General features: G+C 41.8%; 1 protein-coding gene and 1 long non-coding RNA gene across 2 annotated transcripts; one reads left to right on the forward strand and one right to left on the reverse strand.

Moving 5' to 3' along the window:
• Positions 1-6836: 6836 nt before the first annotated feature.
• On the reverse strand, positions 6837-12103 carry LOC120552491. The gene is made up of 3 exons (XR_005638016.1): positions 11465-12103; positions 7941-8515; positions 6837-7314 (listed from the first exon to the last, which is right to left on the reverse strand). It is a non-coding gene; the product is annotated as an uncharacterized LOC120552491 (long non-coding RNA).
• bmp16 (bone morphogenetic protein 16) lies at positions 10591-20368 on the forward strand. The gene is made up of 3 exons (XM_039790587.1): positions 10591-11099; positions 16312-16679; positions 17725-20368. Exons 2-3 carry the CDS (start codon positions 16319-16321, stop codon positions 18798-18800), a joined length of 1437 nt encoding a protein of 478 aa, XP_039646521.1. The 5' UTR covers positions 10591-11099; positions 16312-16318; the 3' UTR covers positions 18801-20368.
• Positions 20369-21243: the final 875 nt, after the last annotated feature.

Genomic DNA, 21243 nt, shown 5'->3' on the forward strand with positions numbered 1-21243 from the left:
AGAGGGGGCATAGGGTGATGGCATTAGAAACACACAATCGCATACACACACACATTTATTCCCCACGTCTCTCCTTGCAAAAACAGGGACCTCAGGATGTAGGAATTAAATCTTATCGCTGCAAAAACTCACATAGGAATTCTTCGCCGGTGAATGAAAAACATCAGACCCTGTTTGTGTGACTGTGTCTGTGTATAGTCTGTCAGTGAGTGTGTCTCCGTCTGTGTGTACATTCATGCAGGATGTGTGGGCATTTCAGTGGTGTGGACTCCTTTATGTGTCCATCTAATGAAATCTCATCTATGTCTCGCTCTCCTTTCTCTGCTTCTCTCGTTCCATCCATTTGTCCTTCCCAGCACGCAACACTCACAAATCATTCTTCTTTTTTTGCAGTGTCATTCCCCTCTAAGGACCACTCAATTTAGTGGAAGTATTTACTGGAATCATTTAACCAGCAATCGAAATGCTTTTCTGATCATGTTGCTGTGTTCTCATACAATAAACTCTAATAAAACAGTGTAGTCACCTGTTGTCTGTTTGGTGTTCAGTCACTGCAAAACCTTGTGTTGTTGAGCCCGGTAGAGTGCCTTATTTTATAGAAGACATTTTTATTCATCTTTAATTTGTTTGTTTGCAACATAATTATTGCCTCCACTGAGTGGATATGGTATAATAGCAAGTCTCCACATCTATTAGCCTGCTGAAATGCAGTTTAGCATAAATGGTGCAAAAAAAATGCAATGAATGCATCTATGAAAAGTAGTAGTAGTAGTATCAAAAGTATGGATACAGTAGAATTAATCTGGTTATGTTATACACAGCACTAACAACAAGCAGATATATAATATGTGTGCACAGTAAAAATAAATATGGTTAAAGTTCAACAACAGTGGTATTATGAAGCATCCAGTGCCTGGAAAACTAATTCCTGAAAAAATGTTGTTCTCCATAACAATGACATCATGAGACACAAGCTTGAAAAAAATAATGTTAAAGTGTTTTGGGATTTCTATGGCAATTATACAGGTTGCATCTCTGCTTAACATTACATCCAGTATCATCAGCATATATGGAGATATCCAAGTTGGATTTCCAACCTTCAGTAGGAGACACCTTTTTCCCTACATTCTTGGAGGGGGTTTGTGAAGCTACGTATTAGACCATTTGGCAAGCAGTTCCGAGGAAGCGTTCTGGCAGCTTCATTGTGTACTTTAATAGCGGTAACTCAGCTGCATTTAAAGCAGATTAAATGACAAATTAACACTTTTGATGATTCTACTAGCCAGTTCCACTGGGACGTTTTGGGCACGATTGGTGGGGTTGCTATGGACAAAATACACACGGCGATACACTGGTAAGAGCAAATTACGTTTAACCATGTATCCAGCTAATTTAAATAGCTCACGTTGCTGTATTATGTGAACAGTTAAAGGTGCTCTAAGCAATGTCACACGTTTTTTAGGCTACAACATTTTTTGTCACATACAGCAAACATCTCCTCACTATCTGCCTGTCCCCTGAACACTGTAAAAAAAACGCGGTCTCTGTAGACAGCCCAGGCTCCACAAATGCCAACAAAAACAAACTGTGCCAACCTGCACCACCAAACATAACAAACAGTCTTCCAGCGTTCCAGCCAATAACTGATAAGAAGGATTTGGACAGGATGAGGAAGAGGGAGGGGCGAGCTAGCTTCATTTTCTTTGAAAATACTTCGAACGTCAACAAGAAGTGCCGTCACCCAACATCGTTTAAAGCACCTTTAACTTCATTTAATATATTATGTGACGTTTTCTGTTGCGTGGTGCAAATGTTTCACCAAAACAATTTCCTTCCCGAGACCAATTTGCCGATACACCATCACTGCGACTGGACGATTGTGATTGGTTCAAAGAAATGCAAACAACCCAGGCCATTTTTTCTCATATCGAGGGGTGTATAGGGTCCAGACCTTACTCTGCAGCACTGTGGAGATAGGTCTGGCAAGCGAGACTACTTGAAGCCTGACAAGATGGATTTTCGTATGATCTCGTGATATCGCGAGAATCCAGCTGCTGTGCAGCAAGGTAACCACAGTTAAGTCAATTTTAAATCTAAATTAGGTGCCTTACTGAAGAAGATTTTCATCTTTGTTCATGTTGCGCGTCATTCCTGCTGGGTGCCTTTGTTTTGTAATTATCGTAATGTAAATGCTGTTTGTACTCCGTCCCGTGGTCTTAAATCAATGAATCTGAATCTGAAATGTCAGCACAGAGAAAATAAATCATCAAAACATTTTAACCATGTTAACCTTTGAGATGTTTCCACTCTTCTCATTTGGTTATCGTTGTGAGTTGTTTGAAGCTCAGTTTGGCAAAGTTAAGTGTATTTTGAAATTGACTAATATAAATTTATGATGAAAAAGGCATTTACTGTACACAAAATAAATCCAAACTTGATTTATATTTACCTCATTTGTTTCTGTGAACTCTACAAAGTCATAGTTGCACATTAAAGGCATCTAGAAAAAGCCCAATGTAACTTCATTACATCCACACAATGAAGGCAAATGTAAAGTCATTGCACAAATGACTGTCCAGCTCCTCATGTTTGTCATTCAGACTGTTGCCTGGGGAGGCATCGATCACGTTAAGTGTTTGAACATCAATCTTTGCTTATTTTTGGGGCCGTGAAGCTTTTCTCTCATGACTCACTCTGCTCCGTGACGTGCTCTTCTCAGGAAAATTTGATTTTGGAAAAAGACGGTAGACAACCAAGTCATTAAGCTCCATTGTTTCCATAAGTTCCAAAACAACACTTCACAGTCTGTTGATGTTACGGCGTCACTTCACCAGTTATAATTTGAACACAGTGACGGCACTCATTGCTAAGTATTTATTGTTTCCCATCTCATCTGTAACACAATGGAACCTTTACATGCTCACGACACTCAGTTTTACAGTGAATAATCAGATTCATTCATTTGAAATGGTTCTGTGGTTCAAAGTAAAGTGATTTTCCCTTTCACACAGGTTTACATGAAGTGATTGAATAGCTGGGGTTGATTACTCAGAGAAAGATGTGACTCCAGCTGCAGTAAATGTGTTTAACTGTCCTGATAAAAATGGCCTCATTCATTTAAACTTAAGCAGATTTACACATTTTATTATGTTGGGTTGTGGACTGACCAAACAACTTGAAGAGGCAAAATATATTAGATTTCTTTTACATGCCTTGAAAATGCCATAAAAATAGCAGCTGCATCACATTTCTTCTTTTTGTCGCATTCACACTTCAAAAGATTGAATGGTTTGATAAGTTACGGATGATTTTGTCATGTATTCACTCTCCTTTTAGCTTTGTTTTCTTTTTCTTTATGTGGGAGAGAAGGAAACAGGAATGACTCAGACAAGGGGCAGAGTCTATAGAAGGTGGTGGAGAGCTTACCTGGGCCTTTCTTCCTGCACTGTGACACACCTGAAAGAGCAGCTGAGGCCAGCCTCTGTTTGGTGTTTGAATTGGTAGGCCCTTTTTTTAATATAAAATGTGCCTAAAAGTTAACATTGAACTGTTTTATCAAGAAGTATGTTTTAAACTGCATTAAAGATTTGTTCTTAAATGTTAAAACATGTTCTTTGTTAGATTTTCCCATATCAGGTTTGGTGAGGGACAAACAATTGGAGTGATTGCTTAGGCACATCAGCCAATAAATAAGGCATGCTCATGCTGAATGTAGATGTTTAATAAAGTAGGGTTTTCAGTATCTTTTATGATATTAACATTGTTTTTTAATAAATGTGGATTACAGTCACCGGATAGGGAAAAGGGACTCTTCTAGCTTCAAAAGGTACATTTATTTTATTGCATGTCTTTTGCAAATGTTTGTGATTTCTTTTGTAAAGCATTTTAACATGTTTTATTTATTTTTCTAAGTTCTGAACAAAGACATTGCTGAATGAGCCAACCACTGTTTTTCCCAGTTTAAGATTTTTTGTGTACTTTTTATTAAGTTACTGCGTACTACGTTTACACGTGGTCAGCTATTTTCATAAACGGACATTTCAACCTCTCCATTTTCAAAAATAACCGTGCACAGCTGTCAGTTTTCAGAAAAGTGTTCGTTTACACGTACCCGTGTATATATGCCGTCAATGCCATAAAGAGCATGCCAAACCTGTAGGTGGCAGTGTAACGAGAAGCTCAAGCCCACGTTAGCCAATCAGAACAAATTAAAAATAAACCAAAATAACCATGGACGTGTAAACGGGGTATTAAAAGGCCTCTTGGATTCAGTTGTGGTCTCTCCTCGCTGACACACCCGCATCCTGCCCTTGGTTGCTGTTTGGTTTGTTTTGCTGCACCATACAACACTACACATACATTATTTCACTCATGCACCCACTCATCTTACTGAACTCATTAATTACACATTAATATTAAGTTTATTTTTGCTTTATGATTTAAACTAATAAATCATTTATTAATTGGCTTTGTTGTGTGCATTTCCTTAATTTTTTTTTGTCATGGCCGTGTGGTTTGTGACACTGAATAGGCAATTTGAGTGTGTAAAACTGTTTAAAGTGGCTGGTGTGCCGTGATGGGTTTATCTATAAACTGCCTCCATATTTTGTGACAAATGATTGTCTTGGAGCTTAACTCTACACTTGTCCCACTTTTAGTGCAGTTTAACCCCATCCAGGTTTTGTTTTATATGTTGAGTTTTTGATGGTTCATGTAGTGTCTATACAACCTCGTCCTGATAATGTGATGCTAATAAACAATTTTTTTTGTATAGCAGTCTCTGGTCCCCGTTAATTCTGGGTCTGTGCTTTTGATATCACTTACGCTTAACTCCTGAGGGAAATATCTGTCTCTTTAGCTACCAAATGTTCCACTTCTATCATTAGCTAGTTACTAACTCTGTCTGCCGTTTGGGTACGTAGTGTAAAGTTGGGTTTTAGAAAGTTTTCTCTGAAAATAGTCAAATTGAGAGAAGAAAAAAAATCAAACATGTTTTCCTGAAAAATGTGAGAACTTTTACTTTTGTACTGCATATCAAATATGATAATTTCTGTAAAAACAAACTTCTGGCATTAAGATTGGCATTATTGGCATCTGTTATTGATATCTGACTAAATTTAGTCCTTACTAGTAACTGTCACAAATCATTGCCGTCATGGCAACAAACCAACCTTTTTGCATCTTGCTCTGTCCATTAAGCATCTCCTGTCATTTCAGAGCCTGACATTCCCCCTCTGTCCAGCAGTCCCCAGTGCATTCATTACCTGCCCCCCTGATCCCAATTCCCTCATCAGCTCCTCGGTATACACACCTTCCCTTTAGCCATAAAACTCATTTCAGCTGAAGTGATTATGTTATCCTGCCTGCCTGCTTATGCCCCTTTGGACTTGGTTGCCTGTTCTGACTGTCTGTTGCCGAATCTTTTTTCTGTTCAATGACCTAATAAAATAAAAACAATTAGACATGGAGACGTTTTATTACAGTTTTTTTCAATTGCTAAACAACAGTGGGCACAACTGGAGTCACATGTGCAAAACGCTAACTACAGTCTGCACAGCAGCAGTTCATGTGGACCAAACTCTAGTTTTTCATTGCTTGAACACAGTTTTCAAAACTCTACACACTTATCCCATGACTTTAACCACAACGTGCACAACACTGTAGATTTACAGCACTTTGTTCAAATGCTAACACACTGCTGTCAAAACTGTTAACCACACATTCAAAACAGAATAGATTTCAGTCTGGTGCCTATCAAACACTGCTGATTGGAATTTTAGCTGAAAGCCTATAAGCAGGTGTCTTGTTTTAGACTAGTTAGTGAACATATACGGTATTTATACAGAGAAAGATCAGAAAGCCTTTTTTGTATACAAACACCAAATAAGAATGAAACAATTATACACTGTACCGTTTGAGAGAAACAGGTAAAAGAGCAAAGATACCAATATGTCCAGGTAAGATGTCTGAGGTTATATACACAGCTATAAAAAAAGTGAAAAACACTATATCTTTACGATAGTAACACTGCGTTCTTACTGTTTTTCAGAAAGTAATGGAGGTGAAAGCAATAGAAACACCATATTCATTTGTATTTAGAGATGATGCAGACATCCAATGTGATGAAGAAAACTTGCCACATGATGCTGGAGAGAGGCAGGATCAGTCACACTATTATTTGGTACTGTTACGTATGTACCTTTGTACAAAATACTTTATTGAAGAAAACTGCTGATTTTCATTCCTTCTTGTTTACCTTATGTAAAAATTGGTATGCTATACAATCTATATTTTTTCCTTAAATAAACTATTGAGTAGTGTCAAGTCACTCAAATTGTTCAAACTGTAAAGATGAAAAAGTTTGTCATTTCTGTATTGGTGTTTGATGCTAGTGTTTTTACCCTCAGTGTGTTCTGAGTGACAGTGTGTGTTATCTCAGTGAGGCTTGTGCATAGTGTTTGGCTGCACTGAGCCTGTTTTGAGACGTGTGTTAAGAGTTTTGTTGCTTTGAATGAGTTTTGCAGGTGATATGAACTGTTTAGCTCAGGTGACTGTTGGTAGTGCAGACTGTAGTTTGAGTTTTGCACATGTGACTCCAGTTGTGCCCACTGTCGTCTAACAATCGGAAAAAACTGTAATATCACCCTTACTTCATAAAGTTACAACAGCAATTACATCACTATTGCAGACAGATGACTTGACTATGAAAAAATATATGTGTAGATGCATATCTTGTACACGCAAATTGTGACAGTCAAAATCCTGGACATTATTTCAACACTTGCTTACCTTTGGGCAACAATCAACACTAAGTTTCATTGAGAGCTTTGCACATATAATGTGGATTGTTGGGGCTTTTATTGAAGGGATAAATAACCTCATAAATTCCCATATTATCACCTTAGAAGCATTTACTTCACACAGAAACACACTTATGATGCTGTTACTGCTCTTTCTGAGGCCAAGTCACCTTTCTATCCAGATTTACCGCTCTCCTTCCCACCGTCGGAGAGGGAATAAGTCCAAACACCCTCCCCCCCCTCCCTCCTCCTCTTCCTCTCCTGATGAGGCCTAGCTCTCTGTGTCCATTGAGGGATGGAGCGGTATGGAGGTGGGAACACTGGGATGCAGGACGGATGGATGGCTTGTTAAGAGGGCGGTGAGGTATTACTTTAAAAGTCTCTCTCTCCACCCCCGTCGGAAGTCAGCGGGACAGGCAGCGGACGGCTTTTCCAGAGGATGGGAAACCTGGAGGCTGGAATTACTGCTCATTTGGAGAAGCCAGAGCTGTGGCTCAGCTATGGTGTCTGAACCCTGTAAGCATATAGGCCGTTATCCATGTGTATGGAACAAAATACTCATACATCTCATACTTTTAAAGGCCCATATTGTTGAATTTAGCATGTTAGTCCTTTTTTGTCCCTTTAAGTATGGCTTGAAGGTTGGAAAAAAATCATCTCATAGGCTACCCCACTTTCTTAAAGTATCGTATATATATATATTCTTTATCAGATTGTTCCAGCTATATGATGGTTACAACAAATGAAATATTCAAACCTGTCAAATGGAGATATTCTGTATCTGCATAACTCATACATGTTTCCGTAAATTTAACCTGACATATTTGATATCTTTGGAAACTTGAGTTTAAAGTTTGGCTGCTCAACATGAGCTTGTAATGACTGGCCCACCTGTGGGTCACTGAGGTTTAAGAGGCTTTCTAAAATGCATGTATATATTTAACATTTCTGCTGACTATATGTTATATATGACATTTTATTACCCTCCACGCAGCTGTTGGTTTCAGCTCATGCAGTATGAAAACCACTTGAAGGGACTAAACTTGCTTGAGTTATGCAATCCATCACCATAAGCATTACATTGCTTTTATTGTTTTATGGTATCATGGTACTTTAGTTGCAAACAGGGACCATGCTTACTGTAAAACTCTCCCTGGTGGTGTGTTCAAGGGTTTGTGAGAAGCTCTTACATCTTCAAGAACAAATTCACATAATGCTTCAGGGTGTCATGTTTGTCTTCTGTGTTTGATCTCATGGACAAAAGACTGTAACTCATGCATGTTTTTTTAACTCTCAAATTTCAGCAAAGAATAGTTTCAAAACAGCCCCTGCTCAACATTTAACAAAAAAACAAGAAACCTACGTAATAGTAACTGATAGATTATTTCTGTATCTAGCAAGATTTGAGTCTGCATTTTGATTTTCACTGCATACTGAAATCAACTAAAAACAATAGCTGCCTTGAAGTTATGAAATCAATCTACAAACTTAAGGGTATGCTTTTGGAAAATGGTCAGTTAACTGACAAAGACCACATCATTTTGGTGAGCAACTTAGTTAATTGGAACGACAGATAGTGTAATGGAAGTGGGGTTAAATGGAGTTGAGCACAAGGGGATGGATAGAGGGTCAAATAGGGATTGATGTTAAGAACCCCGGAGAGTGAGACTCAGGGTGGGGGGCTTTGTGGCTTCATCGTCCCCACCTTGTGGTTCCTGTAATGACAGAGAAGGACAAGAGGAAAAAAAAAAGGGGCTTTAGTTGAGAACTGGAAATGGATGGAAGAAATAAAAGAAAAAAAGGGGAAGTGGGTCAGATACACCTATATACTGTAGGTAGGCAATGGAAACTGGATTAGATCCTGTTCTTTATTTGTCAGTAATGAAAATAGACAGGACGTGTGATTGTTTTAATGGCAACAGAGTGACCAACAATAATGCAACATTTTACATTTGTAGGTTTCTAACTCCTAGTTCACTAAAATAAATAGTTCAAGTAACATTGTGAGGAAAACTCTTTGTGGTTTTAGGGGGAATTACATGCTATAAATTCTTCTTGGCGAACAATAGGGTGCTGTCCTAGCTCTTTCCCACTGCTTCTCGTTTTTTTTATGCTAAGCTAAGATGATCTTCTCCTGTCTCCCGCTCTATACTTACAGCACAGACATGAGAGTGGTATTGATCTTCACTAACATCTAACTCGGCAAGAAAGCAAAAGCAGATTTCAGAAAATGTAGAACCAAATGCAAGAACTGTTTCTACTTTTACCACAGATTTAACAAGTGACAATGAACAGTATAGTCTGAGAGCTAATACACTGATAGTAAAGTTGGTGGTGGGCTATGTTTGGATTTCAGTGTTTTACTGGAGGACTCATGGTGGATGTTTGCTGAAGGTCACTCTCAGTAATCACTACACCTCCGAGCCAGACGATATATTGATGTGATTGTGAAAGTCTGTATAGATTAGCTGTTTCAGTTCAGTTTGGATTCAGCTGTGAAAATGTACTGTGTGTGTTTGTATGTTTGTTTGTGTGTGTGTGTGTGTGTGTGTGTGTGTGTGTGTGTGTGTGTGTGTGTGTGTGTGTGTGTGTGTGTGTGTGTGTGTGTGTGTGTGTGCGATGCGTGTCGTGATGTGTGTGCGTGTGTGTGTGTGTGTGTGTGTGCGTGTGTGTGTGTGTGTGTGTGTGTGTGTGTGTGTGTGTGTGTGTGTGTGAAGTTGCTCTGCATTGGGACAATTACTCAGGGATGAATGAGGTCTGTGGATTAGTTTTTTTGTGTGTGTTTGTACGACAGTGGACGGGAAGAGCAAGTGGAGGGGACAGGGAGGAGGAGCAGAGGGACGTGGGCAAGTGATTCTCCAGATGAGATCTAATATGTGAGACGATGCATTCTAAAGAGACGTTTTCTCATGGGCCCACCCCATGAATACAAATTTACCCTCGCCACCCACTCTGCGTTGGAAGGACGGATGCACCTTGCTTCAACCCGTAGTGGAGAAGTACAGCTTTTTCTTTTTTTTTACCTCAACGCTTACTTCCATCCAATCACAAAACTCAACTGTGGTGACTTCATGACAGCTGTTATGAGTCATCCATTCATACCTTTCTCTTGTAACTGACTCTGTGTGCTCTCATTCAGTGCCATGGGGCCTCGTATTTATAATGTCGGAGCGATAGCCTGTGAGCATGTTGGCCGAAACGTAAAATGGTGCCAACGAAAAGCAGCAGGTGAGTTTGTTAAAGGAGAAATTGTGGAAAATAATCAGTCTGCTTCTGTGTGCTGACCTCAGGGTTATTTGGAACAGGTTGTATGTACAGTATGTGTGCATGTGTGTTTGAGTACATTCTTGTCTGTTTGAGTGTGTTTGGTTTGGTTTTAGCACAATTGTGTGTGTGCGTGAGAATGTTTCTACTTATGTTTATTTGCTTGTTTGCATATGTGTGTATGTGTGAGAGAGAGAGAGAGAGAGAGAGAGAGAGAGAGAGAGAGAGAGAGAGAGAGAGAGATAACAGCCTGTAAATGTACTGGGGCCGGTCTTAGTGACATCACTATTTGGGAGGATCTTAGTGGCCAGGCAAGTCAATTAGAGTTAAACTGAGTTTACCAGCTGGGCTGTGTGTGTGTGTGTGTGTGTGTGTGTGTGTGTGTGTGTGTGTGTGTGTGTGTGTGTGTGTGTGTGTGTGTGTGTGTGTGTGTGTGTGTGTGTGTGTGTGTGTGTGTGTGTGTGGGAGAGGGAGAGGGAGAAAGAGAGAGAGGAAAAGGGGAGGAGATACAAAAGGGAGGAACAGAGTGGAGAGGAAGGGAGAGAGACATAGTAAGGAGGTTTAGGAACTAGAGAGAGTTGTTGCCGGTAATACAGTGCAGACAGACAGACACAACTAATTTTCCTCCTGCAGCTTCCATATGCACTGCAGCGACACTAGTGTGTTTTAAACTTCCAGTGCAGGCAACAGACAAAGGGAGTTGCCTACTTGCAGAGGTCAGGCAGGCAGAGGGGAAGCCGGTGGATGTTTTTAAGAGTTTGCTTATCTGACACTGACAACAGGATGAGAAGCTGAGTGAGGGAGCAGAGAGGGGAGAAAAACATGGAGAGAGCAGCATTACCTACAGCCCATGTACATAGGAGACATAGAAGAGACAGACACAGGTTACCTTGAGAGAGGTAAAAAAAAAGAGAAGAGGTAAATAGTCCACTTTGCCCATTCTGTCCAAAGGAGCGGGAGCGAGAGCCGAGGGATCGTAACACTGGAGCTCAAGGATAAACCATGGACTCTGCATACATCCCACCACACCTGGACGTGAGTACTTCATCTCTTTCACACACACACCACACACACACACACACACACACACACACACACACACACATACACATATACACACACACATATACACACATACACACACACATTCACATACACACACACACACACACACACATACACAACTGTCTGTCTGTCAAGCCACAGGCCACAGGAACTGTGCTGCTGAAACCATTAGTCACTCTGGGGAACAAAACACACACACACACACACACACACACACACATGCACATGCATACACTGCTGGCACACCGTGTTGCTCAATCAAAATCTTGTCCGGTGAGCAACTTGTCCAAGAATAATGCACCCATTATTAGTTCAAAGAGCATAACGTAACTCACCAGCGCTGCAACATACACAGTATGAATTGGCCCTCAGTGTTAACGCTCAACAGCTTTAATGTGAAAAGCAGAGGTGTGTTTTTGTTCTGTATTTCACATCGGCTTAGCTGTCAGACAAACGACGAGAGCGGTCTCTGAGCTTTCAGCAGTCACGGGTTAGATATGTCAGTGTTTCCATTGATGCTTGTGCAGTGTTGTGCCTCAGCGGGGCCTCCTGTTAACCACAGTGCACATGTGACACTGAGACCTCTGTGCATCCCAGGCCGGGACAAAAGGAAGAGGAAAAAGAGGAGCAAGAGGATGAAAGTTCTAAATACATGGCAACCTGTTGCTCTGCTCAAGCTTACACAAATGAGACTAAAGCCATAACAATGCGAGTGTGTGTAGATGTGATACCTGATTAGTCAGTTATGTTGTAGAAGCAGGGAAGCATCGGGTCTAATCCATTCCTGAATGTTCGCTAAACCAAACCAGTGTGTGTGTGTGTGTGTCTGTGTGTGTGTGACTGTGTGTGTCTGTGTGTGTGTGTTTGTCTAAATCTATTTTCAACCATTTTCACATATTTACAACCCAGGTCCTCCACAGTTCTACATCTTGGCATGTGTTTCTGCGTACGTGTTAGTGCTCACTCTGCCTGGCAGTTAGCATGTGTTTAAACCCTGTTTTGTTCTTAGCATGGACACGTGTGTGTTTGACGTTTGGGTCATTAGCCAGCTAATCGGTCCAGCTGGGATGAATTAGAGAGCCGTTCTAATAGAGTCCAATAAAACCACACAACAGTCTACCTGGAATACTGTTCTAATGATTTCATCTGTTACGCCTCAGAGAGCTGAACTACGACTTTACTATAGCAACTGTTTTGGACCCCCCACCCCACACACACACACACACACCCCATTATATATTAACTCCACAGCTCAAAGTCGTGCATTAATGACTTGTCAAGCATAGTGTATTGTGCAGTCATAACCTCACAGTTAATTATATAGACTATGGCGTGCATGCTCAGTTTATATGGCACAGTTGCAAGTGGAAAAAGAGCAGCAGTGAATACAGATGTAACCTCAGAAGTGTTCTCAGGTGTGCATATGTACTTTCTACATCACATTTGGGCTCATGAGGCTGTCTGACATGACATATTTTTGAGTATTAAAGTAAGCTCAGAGAGAGAAAATTAACCCTGTGGCATGCACGCTGCAAGTATCATGTTCTGAAAGAATGAGACGGCAGCATAGAAAAATGAGAGCTGGAAGGTGGGGGATCAGGGAGAATGAGAGGAGGAATTTGGGAAAAGAAACACGGGAAGAACAACAGGAAGGGAAAGTTGAGGGACCAGGCGTAACATAAAGACAGCGGCGGTGGATAAATCAACCGGCTGCAGTGACACACCGGCCCTCTGGCCCGGCAACAGTCCGCCGCACTCTTCCGCAAAAACACCATTCATTTAGGGCCTAGAAGAAAAGAGCAACATTAATGGGAGAGGAGGAAAGGGAGAGAGGGAGGGAATGGGAAGGTGATGCAGAGAAGTACAAAAACAGATATTGTTAACAAGAAAGAACAAGAGAAAGTCAGGAAAAGGAAATTGATGGATGAATCAAGAAAGAGGAAGGGGGAAACAGACAAGAGAAAAGCAGTTACATATCATATGACAGCATAGAGCACAAAGCAAAAGGACAAAGTTTAAGGAATGCAAAGAGGAAGGAGGAAGAGGAAAGGGAACAGGGTTTGAAATAAACAGATAAAAAGAGAGGCAGTGAGATAGAAACACGACAAAAGCAGAAGCTAGAAACGGACGTCAGAGGTCAGAGGTTTTAATCAGCGAGTTCAGAAAGACACGGGGCAGGCCGGCGACGACACTTGTCTGCCCCGCGCCAGGGTCACGCCGCTGTCTGCTCGGGGGGGTCAGGTCACATGTAATATGTCTAATAGGCTGAGCTGCATGCATGCACACAGGGAGAAGATGCACGAACGCTGCTGCTGAGGCCCCAACCCTTCATCTCACCTTATCATGGACCCATTTATCATACAGCTCTCCTCTGTCGTCCCCCAAGAACATTTGATTAGTCCACGTTCCTGCTTGAGAGAGAAAGAATAAAACGCATACAGTAAGGCAGGGATAGTCGGATATAAAGGCAGGAATTGGCAGGGTGTAATCATTAAAATGTCAGTTTTTCCGGCTTACTGGAATGAGTCGACATCAGGATGCACATGACACATAAAGATGCTAAATTAGGCCTGGATCCTCTTTGCACGGTTTAAATTAGATAGAACCAGTCATAACACAGACACCCAGGGAGAACAGAGAGGCTGTGTGTATGTCAAAGGGATGTAGGGCAAGCTGGCCTCCGCTCACAAGCCTCTTTCTCCCTTTTCGTCCGTGTTTCTCTGCCTCGCGCAGGCGATACCACACCCTGTTTTGTGACGACTGAACCTTTGAACCTCAGAGTCACTTGGGTGGTTTTCTAGGTGAGAAAAGTACAGGAGAGAGGTACTTTTGTTGTCCTTAATCTGCTTTACAAGCCTCCACAGTATATGGGAGAGGTTGTCCAGCAGAGTGTCTAATCTATAATTGTCCTCTGCTTCGTTGCCTCAGGTAAAACAGCCCTGGGTGGGGCCGCAAGAGTTTAATAGATAGCCTGCAACAATCCCACGCTTGGAGGTGGCTTATTTTCCCAGGCCTGTCCTTTGAACCGTGCACCACGTGAACAACACACAATGCATGAAAATATACACACCTTCACACCTGTGACCTCCTTTTAACCCTTTTTCTGACAGTATGGTAAGATTAGCGACCATTACAGTGTCATTACGTGTTCGCTGAGCCATAAACACTTCTGTTATCTCGCTGTAGAGGCCTTAATCAATTCTCTGTCCCTTAGAGAGATGAGATAAGGAGAAAGAGGAGAGAGATATGTGGGAGTTCGGACAAGGAAAGAGATAACTACAAACTTAGAGTTCTTGGAGTAAGTGATCGACAGGTGCACTTTCTTTTGAAAAAGGATCTTTTATACTTGTCCAGGCAACCAGGGCAACAATGGGTACAAGATTCACTTCTATTTTACTCTATTATGTCACACATAAATTAATTTGCAGTTAAGAGTTTATTGTCTTTGTCTCCTTTGCTCTAGCCTTTTTACACCTCACCCCGACCTCTTCAGGTCAAAAGGGCCATTGACTTGCTGGTTTCTAATTAGTGGCTCAGTTATTATTAACACCTGTACTACAGAGGTGCAGGGCGTTAGCTAGGTCACAGTGGTAATTGCGTGACCCCCCTGTCTGTGGTCCTGTTCCCGCACTGAGAATAGTTATAGTCACTCAGCTGAAAGAGGCTTTAGTCACTCAACACAGTCAACTTTAGCTAAAGGAGCACTGTTGCGGCATCTCCGGGATTTTGGTCACAATTGTGGTTCAGTAATTTGAATTTATTCATATTCATTCACACACATTCATACCACAGCACTACAGATGGGGAAAGCTCAAAAGACACTTAGAACCCATAGAAGGTATTTTTTAGCCAATAGAGGTTCAAGACCAGGTGCAAACCAGAAACATTGCATATCTGAGCATATCTTCATTAAAAACACAGTGATTACTTGAGTAGGGATGGTTTGCTGGCATCATGGTATTATCACTGCATGCACAGCTAAACTGTATTTTAGCTTTTTCAATAACTTGCCATTATCATCATTTGTAATCTGTTGTTCTGCACAAAACACTAATGAAACTAGATCGTACATCTCTTGTCACTCCTTAGTTTTCATTTTTCTTTTTCTGCAGATTTTGGCTGTTAAACAAGGCATTGCACACAGTACAGTAGATGCAGTTATGTAGCAGACACATTTGCACACACTGGGGGAATTTAAGTTAGGATTTAATACTAGCTTTTGAACATAGTTTGTTTTAATGATATTTTTATTTGAAATCGAACGTCATCATATTGCATATACCCAAACTCCAAAGGGAGCATATTGATGCACAGTTTTTAGTTCAAATCATTCATGGCTGTAATTCTGCACCAAGGCTGAATTTCGGGAAAGAGACTTCAGATACAGTATTAGGGGACCACCAAGGCCTATATAAAAGCATCCAAAAACCACCATGTCAATTGTCAAGGGTCAATTGCATTAGGCCTTTAAATGAAAAGGTTTTTGTCTTCTTCACTCATGCAGACAACATGATAGAAAGCTACTGAATGCTTTAATATTCTCTAGTGATTTGAAAAGGAATGGGGAAGAAATAAAATCTAGTTATCTGTCATTGTGGCCACCTCTACAACTCCTTTGCATGTCACTAGAGTCAACAACCTTTGATAAATGCTAGACGTCTTTCATTTACAGCACTGTGATCTCTTTCACACAAACACGCACCATGGTTAAATTACAGATAGAGACTGTTTAATTACTTCTGCTTGGGTGTCCTAAGAGACACATGGCCTTTGTGGGTAAGAGACTCGCCATGAATTAACAGAGAAAAAACAAAGTGCCACTTTTTCTACAGCCAGGAATAACTAGCAAACAACTTCATATGGATATGTGGACAGTAAATTTCTTGAACATATGCCACATGAAGGCTGAAGACTAATGAGAAACTAGTGTGTCCAGGAAGGAAAAGACATAAGCATGATATATAGAGTCCTGGAGCATCTTGGAGGAGCCATCTCTTTTGCAAATTTTATATTGTGCTTGAACTTGAAAATCCAAAGCACCTAAATTTAAAAAGAACGAGAAACGCAACCTGCCCTCACAAATGTCTCTAATGACGTTTGATTGCTTTTTTTTTTAACTTCTATTCACCACTTCCTGTTTTCTTTTCTTCACCACACCTGTCCTCCCATCATCTCCCTCCAGGTCCACCATGTTCCCTGCTAACCTCCTGCTCCTCATGGTCCTGCTGCTACCTCAAGCCTCGTCTGGTCGCCAGGGTGGAGACACCAGCAAGATTGACCATGGCAGGGTGCCTTCCTCCTTGTCGCCCCCACCGGCTGGTCCCCTCCTCCTGGAGCCCAGTCTGGCTCAGACCATCCAGAATCTCCTCCTGAGCCGTCTGGGCCTGCAGTCGCAACCCAACCCTCGATGGGAAGTGCCAGTGCCTGGGTACCTCCTGGATCTTTACCGCTTCCACCAGCAGCAGTACCATCTAGTGGAGGACCCTTCGTTTAACTTCCCCAGCCAGCACATCCAGCAGGCTAACACCGTACGCAGCTTTCACCACACTGGTGAGCTCACTGCCACATCATGACGCCATGCTGTCAACCTATTTTATTGCAATACAGTTCAAGTTGTGATTTGTAATTGTTTGGTCTTTGAACTTTGTTGTTCAGTATAGCTGTTCATGTATTCTGCGGAATTCTCTTATTAACCACAGGTGAGGTATAAAGATTTATGACAGTAGCAGATGTTTGTTGTGACTCAGCATTTAACAATCTAAACACTAAGTAAGATCCATCTGTGCACTCTTAGATAAGAAGGGTTGTCACAACCCTAAAGTCTTCTTTCAAAACATGTGTGAGAGCATAGTTAGATACACTGAGGAGAAGTGTGTTCTGGACTTTGCACTGCAAATCTGATCATGGCTGGATTAACCTGTTAGGGGGCCACAGGGCAAACATTTGTCTGTTGGGCCCCCGCTGATCCCCAACCTACCGCCCTGTGTCAGTAACCAGTTCCAACTAATTCCAGTACATCTGCTTCTGGAATAATACTTATTATTTGTTTGTCAATGGTTTAATTTGATTAAACACAACTTTATTAGGAATATGCATTACATCCGGTTAATAAACTATAAACGTGATAAAGCTCTTAAAACTTGACACAGGGTCTCTGCAGCAGATGTTGAATCACATAATGCATACTTGTGTAGGACTGCATGGTTGACAGATTAAGAGCCTAAAATGAAAGATTACTTGACAAGAAAATGTAATTCTGTATTCAATTTATTGTTGATAATCCAGCCTAGATTCAGATCCAAAAAATATAATGTACAATTCACAAAAGTACAATTTACTCAATATCTATAGCAAAGGGTAAAAACTGGAACCTACAGTATCATTGTGAGCTAGCTTTCTACCCTTTTTTTTTTTTGGTACCTAGTTTTTTTTTTCCCTGCTTTTGAGATCATTCGGATTCAGGATCTGGCAAATGACAAATCTGACTACTGTAGCCAGCGTCTGTTTGTGTCTTGTTGAGTGTACTGTATATAAACCCAAGTAAGTTTAAACCACACTAAACTACCGTACCCCCTTGTCTTCATCTTTCTCTTAGAGCCCCTTGGTGACAATCCCATAGCAGTGGATCATAAGAGGGTGCACATCTCCTTCAATGTTTCCTCCATCCCTCAGGATGAGAGGGTGCTCTCCGCTGAGCTTCGGCTCCTCCGCAGTTACAGAGCCTCCCTGGGTCCTGGGGCCCACAGACTAAACCTTTACCTCACTGAGCATCATAAGGACCTTGAGCCCACCCTGCTGGAAACAAGGCTACTCACCACGGGCCTCCACAGTCATAAAGCAAGTGGTTTCTGGGAGGCTTTTAGCCTAAGTTCAGAGCTCCTCCATAAGGCCCTTGCTGGGACCGGAAGTCTGGGCTTCCTCCTGGAGGTCAGACCTGAGAACAGCACCGCCTCGCTCCCTGACCAGCGCCTCTTCTCTGCAGCAGGTGAGAAGGAGACAGAGAAACACAAGCAGGGACACCTGAGGGTATGCAGGTCTGTGGGTCAAGACGAGCACAGCTGGGCCCAGGAGAGACCCCTCTTGGTGACTTATAGTCATGACGGGCGTGGGGAGCCCTTAGTCAAACATGGCAGGAGGACCCCGAGTGCAGGCCAGAGGATGAGAGGAAGAAAAGGGACAAAAGAGAGGGCCAGGAGCAGCACCAAGGGCCGCAATAGAGACCAAGCCTCTGGGAGGGCCAAAAAAACGGGGTATAGAGTGCCGGGCTGGGGGGGTGATAAAGGAGGGGCCAGTTGGAGCGATAGTGGAAGGGTGAAAAGAAATGGTGGTCGTGCTGCGAAACTGAAACGCCTTTCTCGCAACAGATGCCGCCGTCATCCTCTATATGTAGATTTCAACGATGTGGGCTGGCACAAGTGGATCATTGCACCCAGCGGCTACGATGCCTTCTTCTGCCTGGGAGAGTGTCGCTTTCCTCTGGCCGACCACATGAACTCCTCTAGCCACGCCATGGTGCAAACTCTGGTAAACTCTGTGAATGGAGCAGTGCCCCGGGCCTGCTGCGTCCCCACCTCCCTCAGCCCCATCGCCCTGCTCTACCTGGACCCTCAAGACCGAGTGGTGCTGAAGAATTACCAGGACATGGTGGTGGAGGGCTGCGGCTGCCGGTAGTGGGCTGAAGAACTCACCCAGAGAAAGCCAGACGTGGACGGAGGAGCATCGAGGGAATAGAAGAAAGACAGAAGCATGAAAAGGCAGATGGTGGGAAGAAGAGATTGTAGAAGCTAGCTAACTGCAAACAGACATGGAGACTGATAGAGACAAATGTAATGTGTAGCGTAAGGAGGATGAGTGGAGAGGAGGGAGATAAGGGAATGGATATAGCAGCTGAATCTTCATTATCAGGAGCAAGAAAAAACGGTCAGACATAGAAAGAGAAAGAAAAAGAGTGTGAGAAACAGACATAATCTGCCACACAACAGGATAAATAGTTAGACAATAAGGCAGTGGGAGCAGAAATATGGTCAACACAGGTAAACTGCCAGGAATTACTTTTCACTTTTTCCCATTTAGTGATGATGTAGCTGTTTACACCACCAAACGACAGGCTACTTGTTCTCTCACAAGAAGCCAGCACTTTAACATCAGATGGTGTCTATTCTATATCCCAGTGTTTGCCACTCATCACATACACACACACACACACACACACACACACACACACACCGACTGTCTGACAGGCACATACACATGTCTTTAGCAGCCGAAAGGGTAAACATTCAGAGTAGGCAGTCGTGGACACACAATTCTTCAGCTCTGGAGTAGAATCCTGTAACTCCCTGATGGACTTCCTGATGATCAACAGCATTAAGCAATACGACAATGGCACTAGCACGGCATCTAAACTTTGTGACAGTGTTGTTTCTGCAGTATTTAAACCAAGAAGTAGGGTGCATCTGATTTTACAGTATGAACGTTAATATAATGACAGACTGTCCCCTTTACAAGCACCCCTACATCACAAGCTATTTAAAACCACAACAATAATGCTGAGGAACTATTATGCTATTGTTTGAATGTACTACTATCACTATTATTTAAAAAGAGACTTTTTTTTACCATTCTTTTGCAGACGTGAAGAAAATCCAATTGATGGTTGTCTTGTGATTATACATAATTCCACTGAATGGTGATTCTAACTTAAAAGACACGTTATGTATTTAAATAGCAGCAATATGGTGTATTTAATCTTAAACATATTTAAGATACCTGCACTCAACAGAGCAACCGAAAGCCTGCCGTCCACATGAAGTAAGTTATAGTAGCTTTACGTCCGTACAAATGTTCAGTGTATTGAATCAACCGTCTGTGTTACTTCAACTTCTCACCTTAGCGTTGCACACATTTTGGTGTCCTACACATGAAAGCAGACATGTAAGTGGTGTTGCCTTTAAAAGCTCAACTAACAAGTCAATTGAAAGCTTTGTGTATTGTAGCTTTTGAAGTGTGTAACAACAGGTGTCTTTGCTAGTTGTGTATGCATGTGTCAAGAAAAAAAAATGGAGGACTGACATTAAAACTGGGACTTTAGTGCCTTTCAAACAGGGGCTTTGAAAGTGTTCTCTGCTGAGCTTAGTAATTGTTTTTCAGTGTTGCATTTCTCTCTCTCAATGGAAACATTTAAGCAACAGCTTGTAAAATGTTTGACAATATACCTCTAATAAACAAAGCAAACAGCACAACTGTGGCGTGACTTTCTTTTGGCATCAACTATTTTCTTTTTCTGGGGCCTGTGTATGAAGAATCAGAATCAGAATCAGCTTTATTGGCCAGGTTTGCATAAACAAACAAGGAATTTGACTCTGGTTAATCTTTGTTCTCAAAGTTCAACACATTAACATATAAAGAATTAAAAACAGAAAGGACAGTAAGAAATATATATATATTAAAAAAATATATACTGTTAAGCATGCAGTATAACAGTATAACAGGAAGCCTTTTATATATACATTTGTCTTCAGTATACAGTGGAATTTTTGCCAGGTTCAGGAAGAAAAAAGGAAGCCAGGGGTCAGATGTGTATATAGTCTGTATCAACGACATTTCATTTCCGTGATTTTTCAGGTGCCGCCGGAAATTCCGCCAGATGTCCATCACATTCCTCTTTCTTTGTGTTGGAATAAACTCCGGTGGATTTATGAGGACTATGGTTAATTGCTCCTCAGAGCCGGACGGCCAGCTAGACTATCTGTCCAATCTGAGTTTTATTTTGCACAACTTAAACTACTTTTAAATGTACACATGTTCCACCAAAACAAGTTCCTTCCAGAGGCTATTTTGCTATTTTTTATTATGTGTGGAGCTTAGCGCCGCCCAAGACGACTGTGATTGAAATGACAATAAACCAGAGCATGTTTTTCCCCCATCCGGGAATGCAGTGTGGACTAGCCAGACCCTCCTCCGCAGCGCTGTGAAGGAAGGTCTGGCAATCAGTCAGACTAATGTGTATATGATACTGTAGCTAAGGAGGTAGCTTCAAATTCTCCCACTGAAACAGCTGTGAGTTTTAAATGCAAAGGGAATAGTCTTCTATCCACCGAACATCGTTGCTGCC

Source organism: Perca fluviatilis, chromosome 2 (genome assembly GCF_010015445.1).
Source record: "Perca fluviatilis chromosome 2, GENO_Pfluv_1.0, whole genome shotgun sequence".
NCBI lineage: Eukaryota > Metazoa > Chordata > Actinopteri > Perciformes > Percidae > Perca > Perca fluviatilis.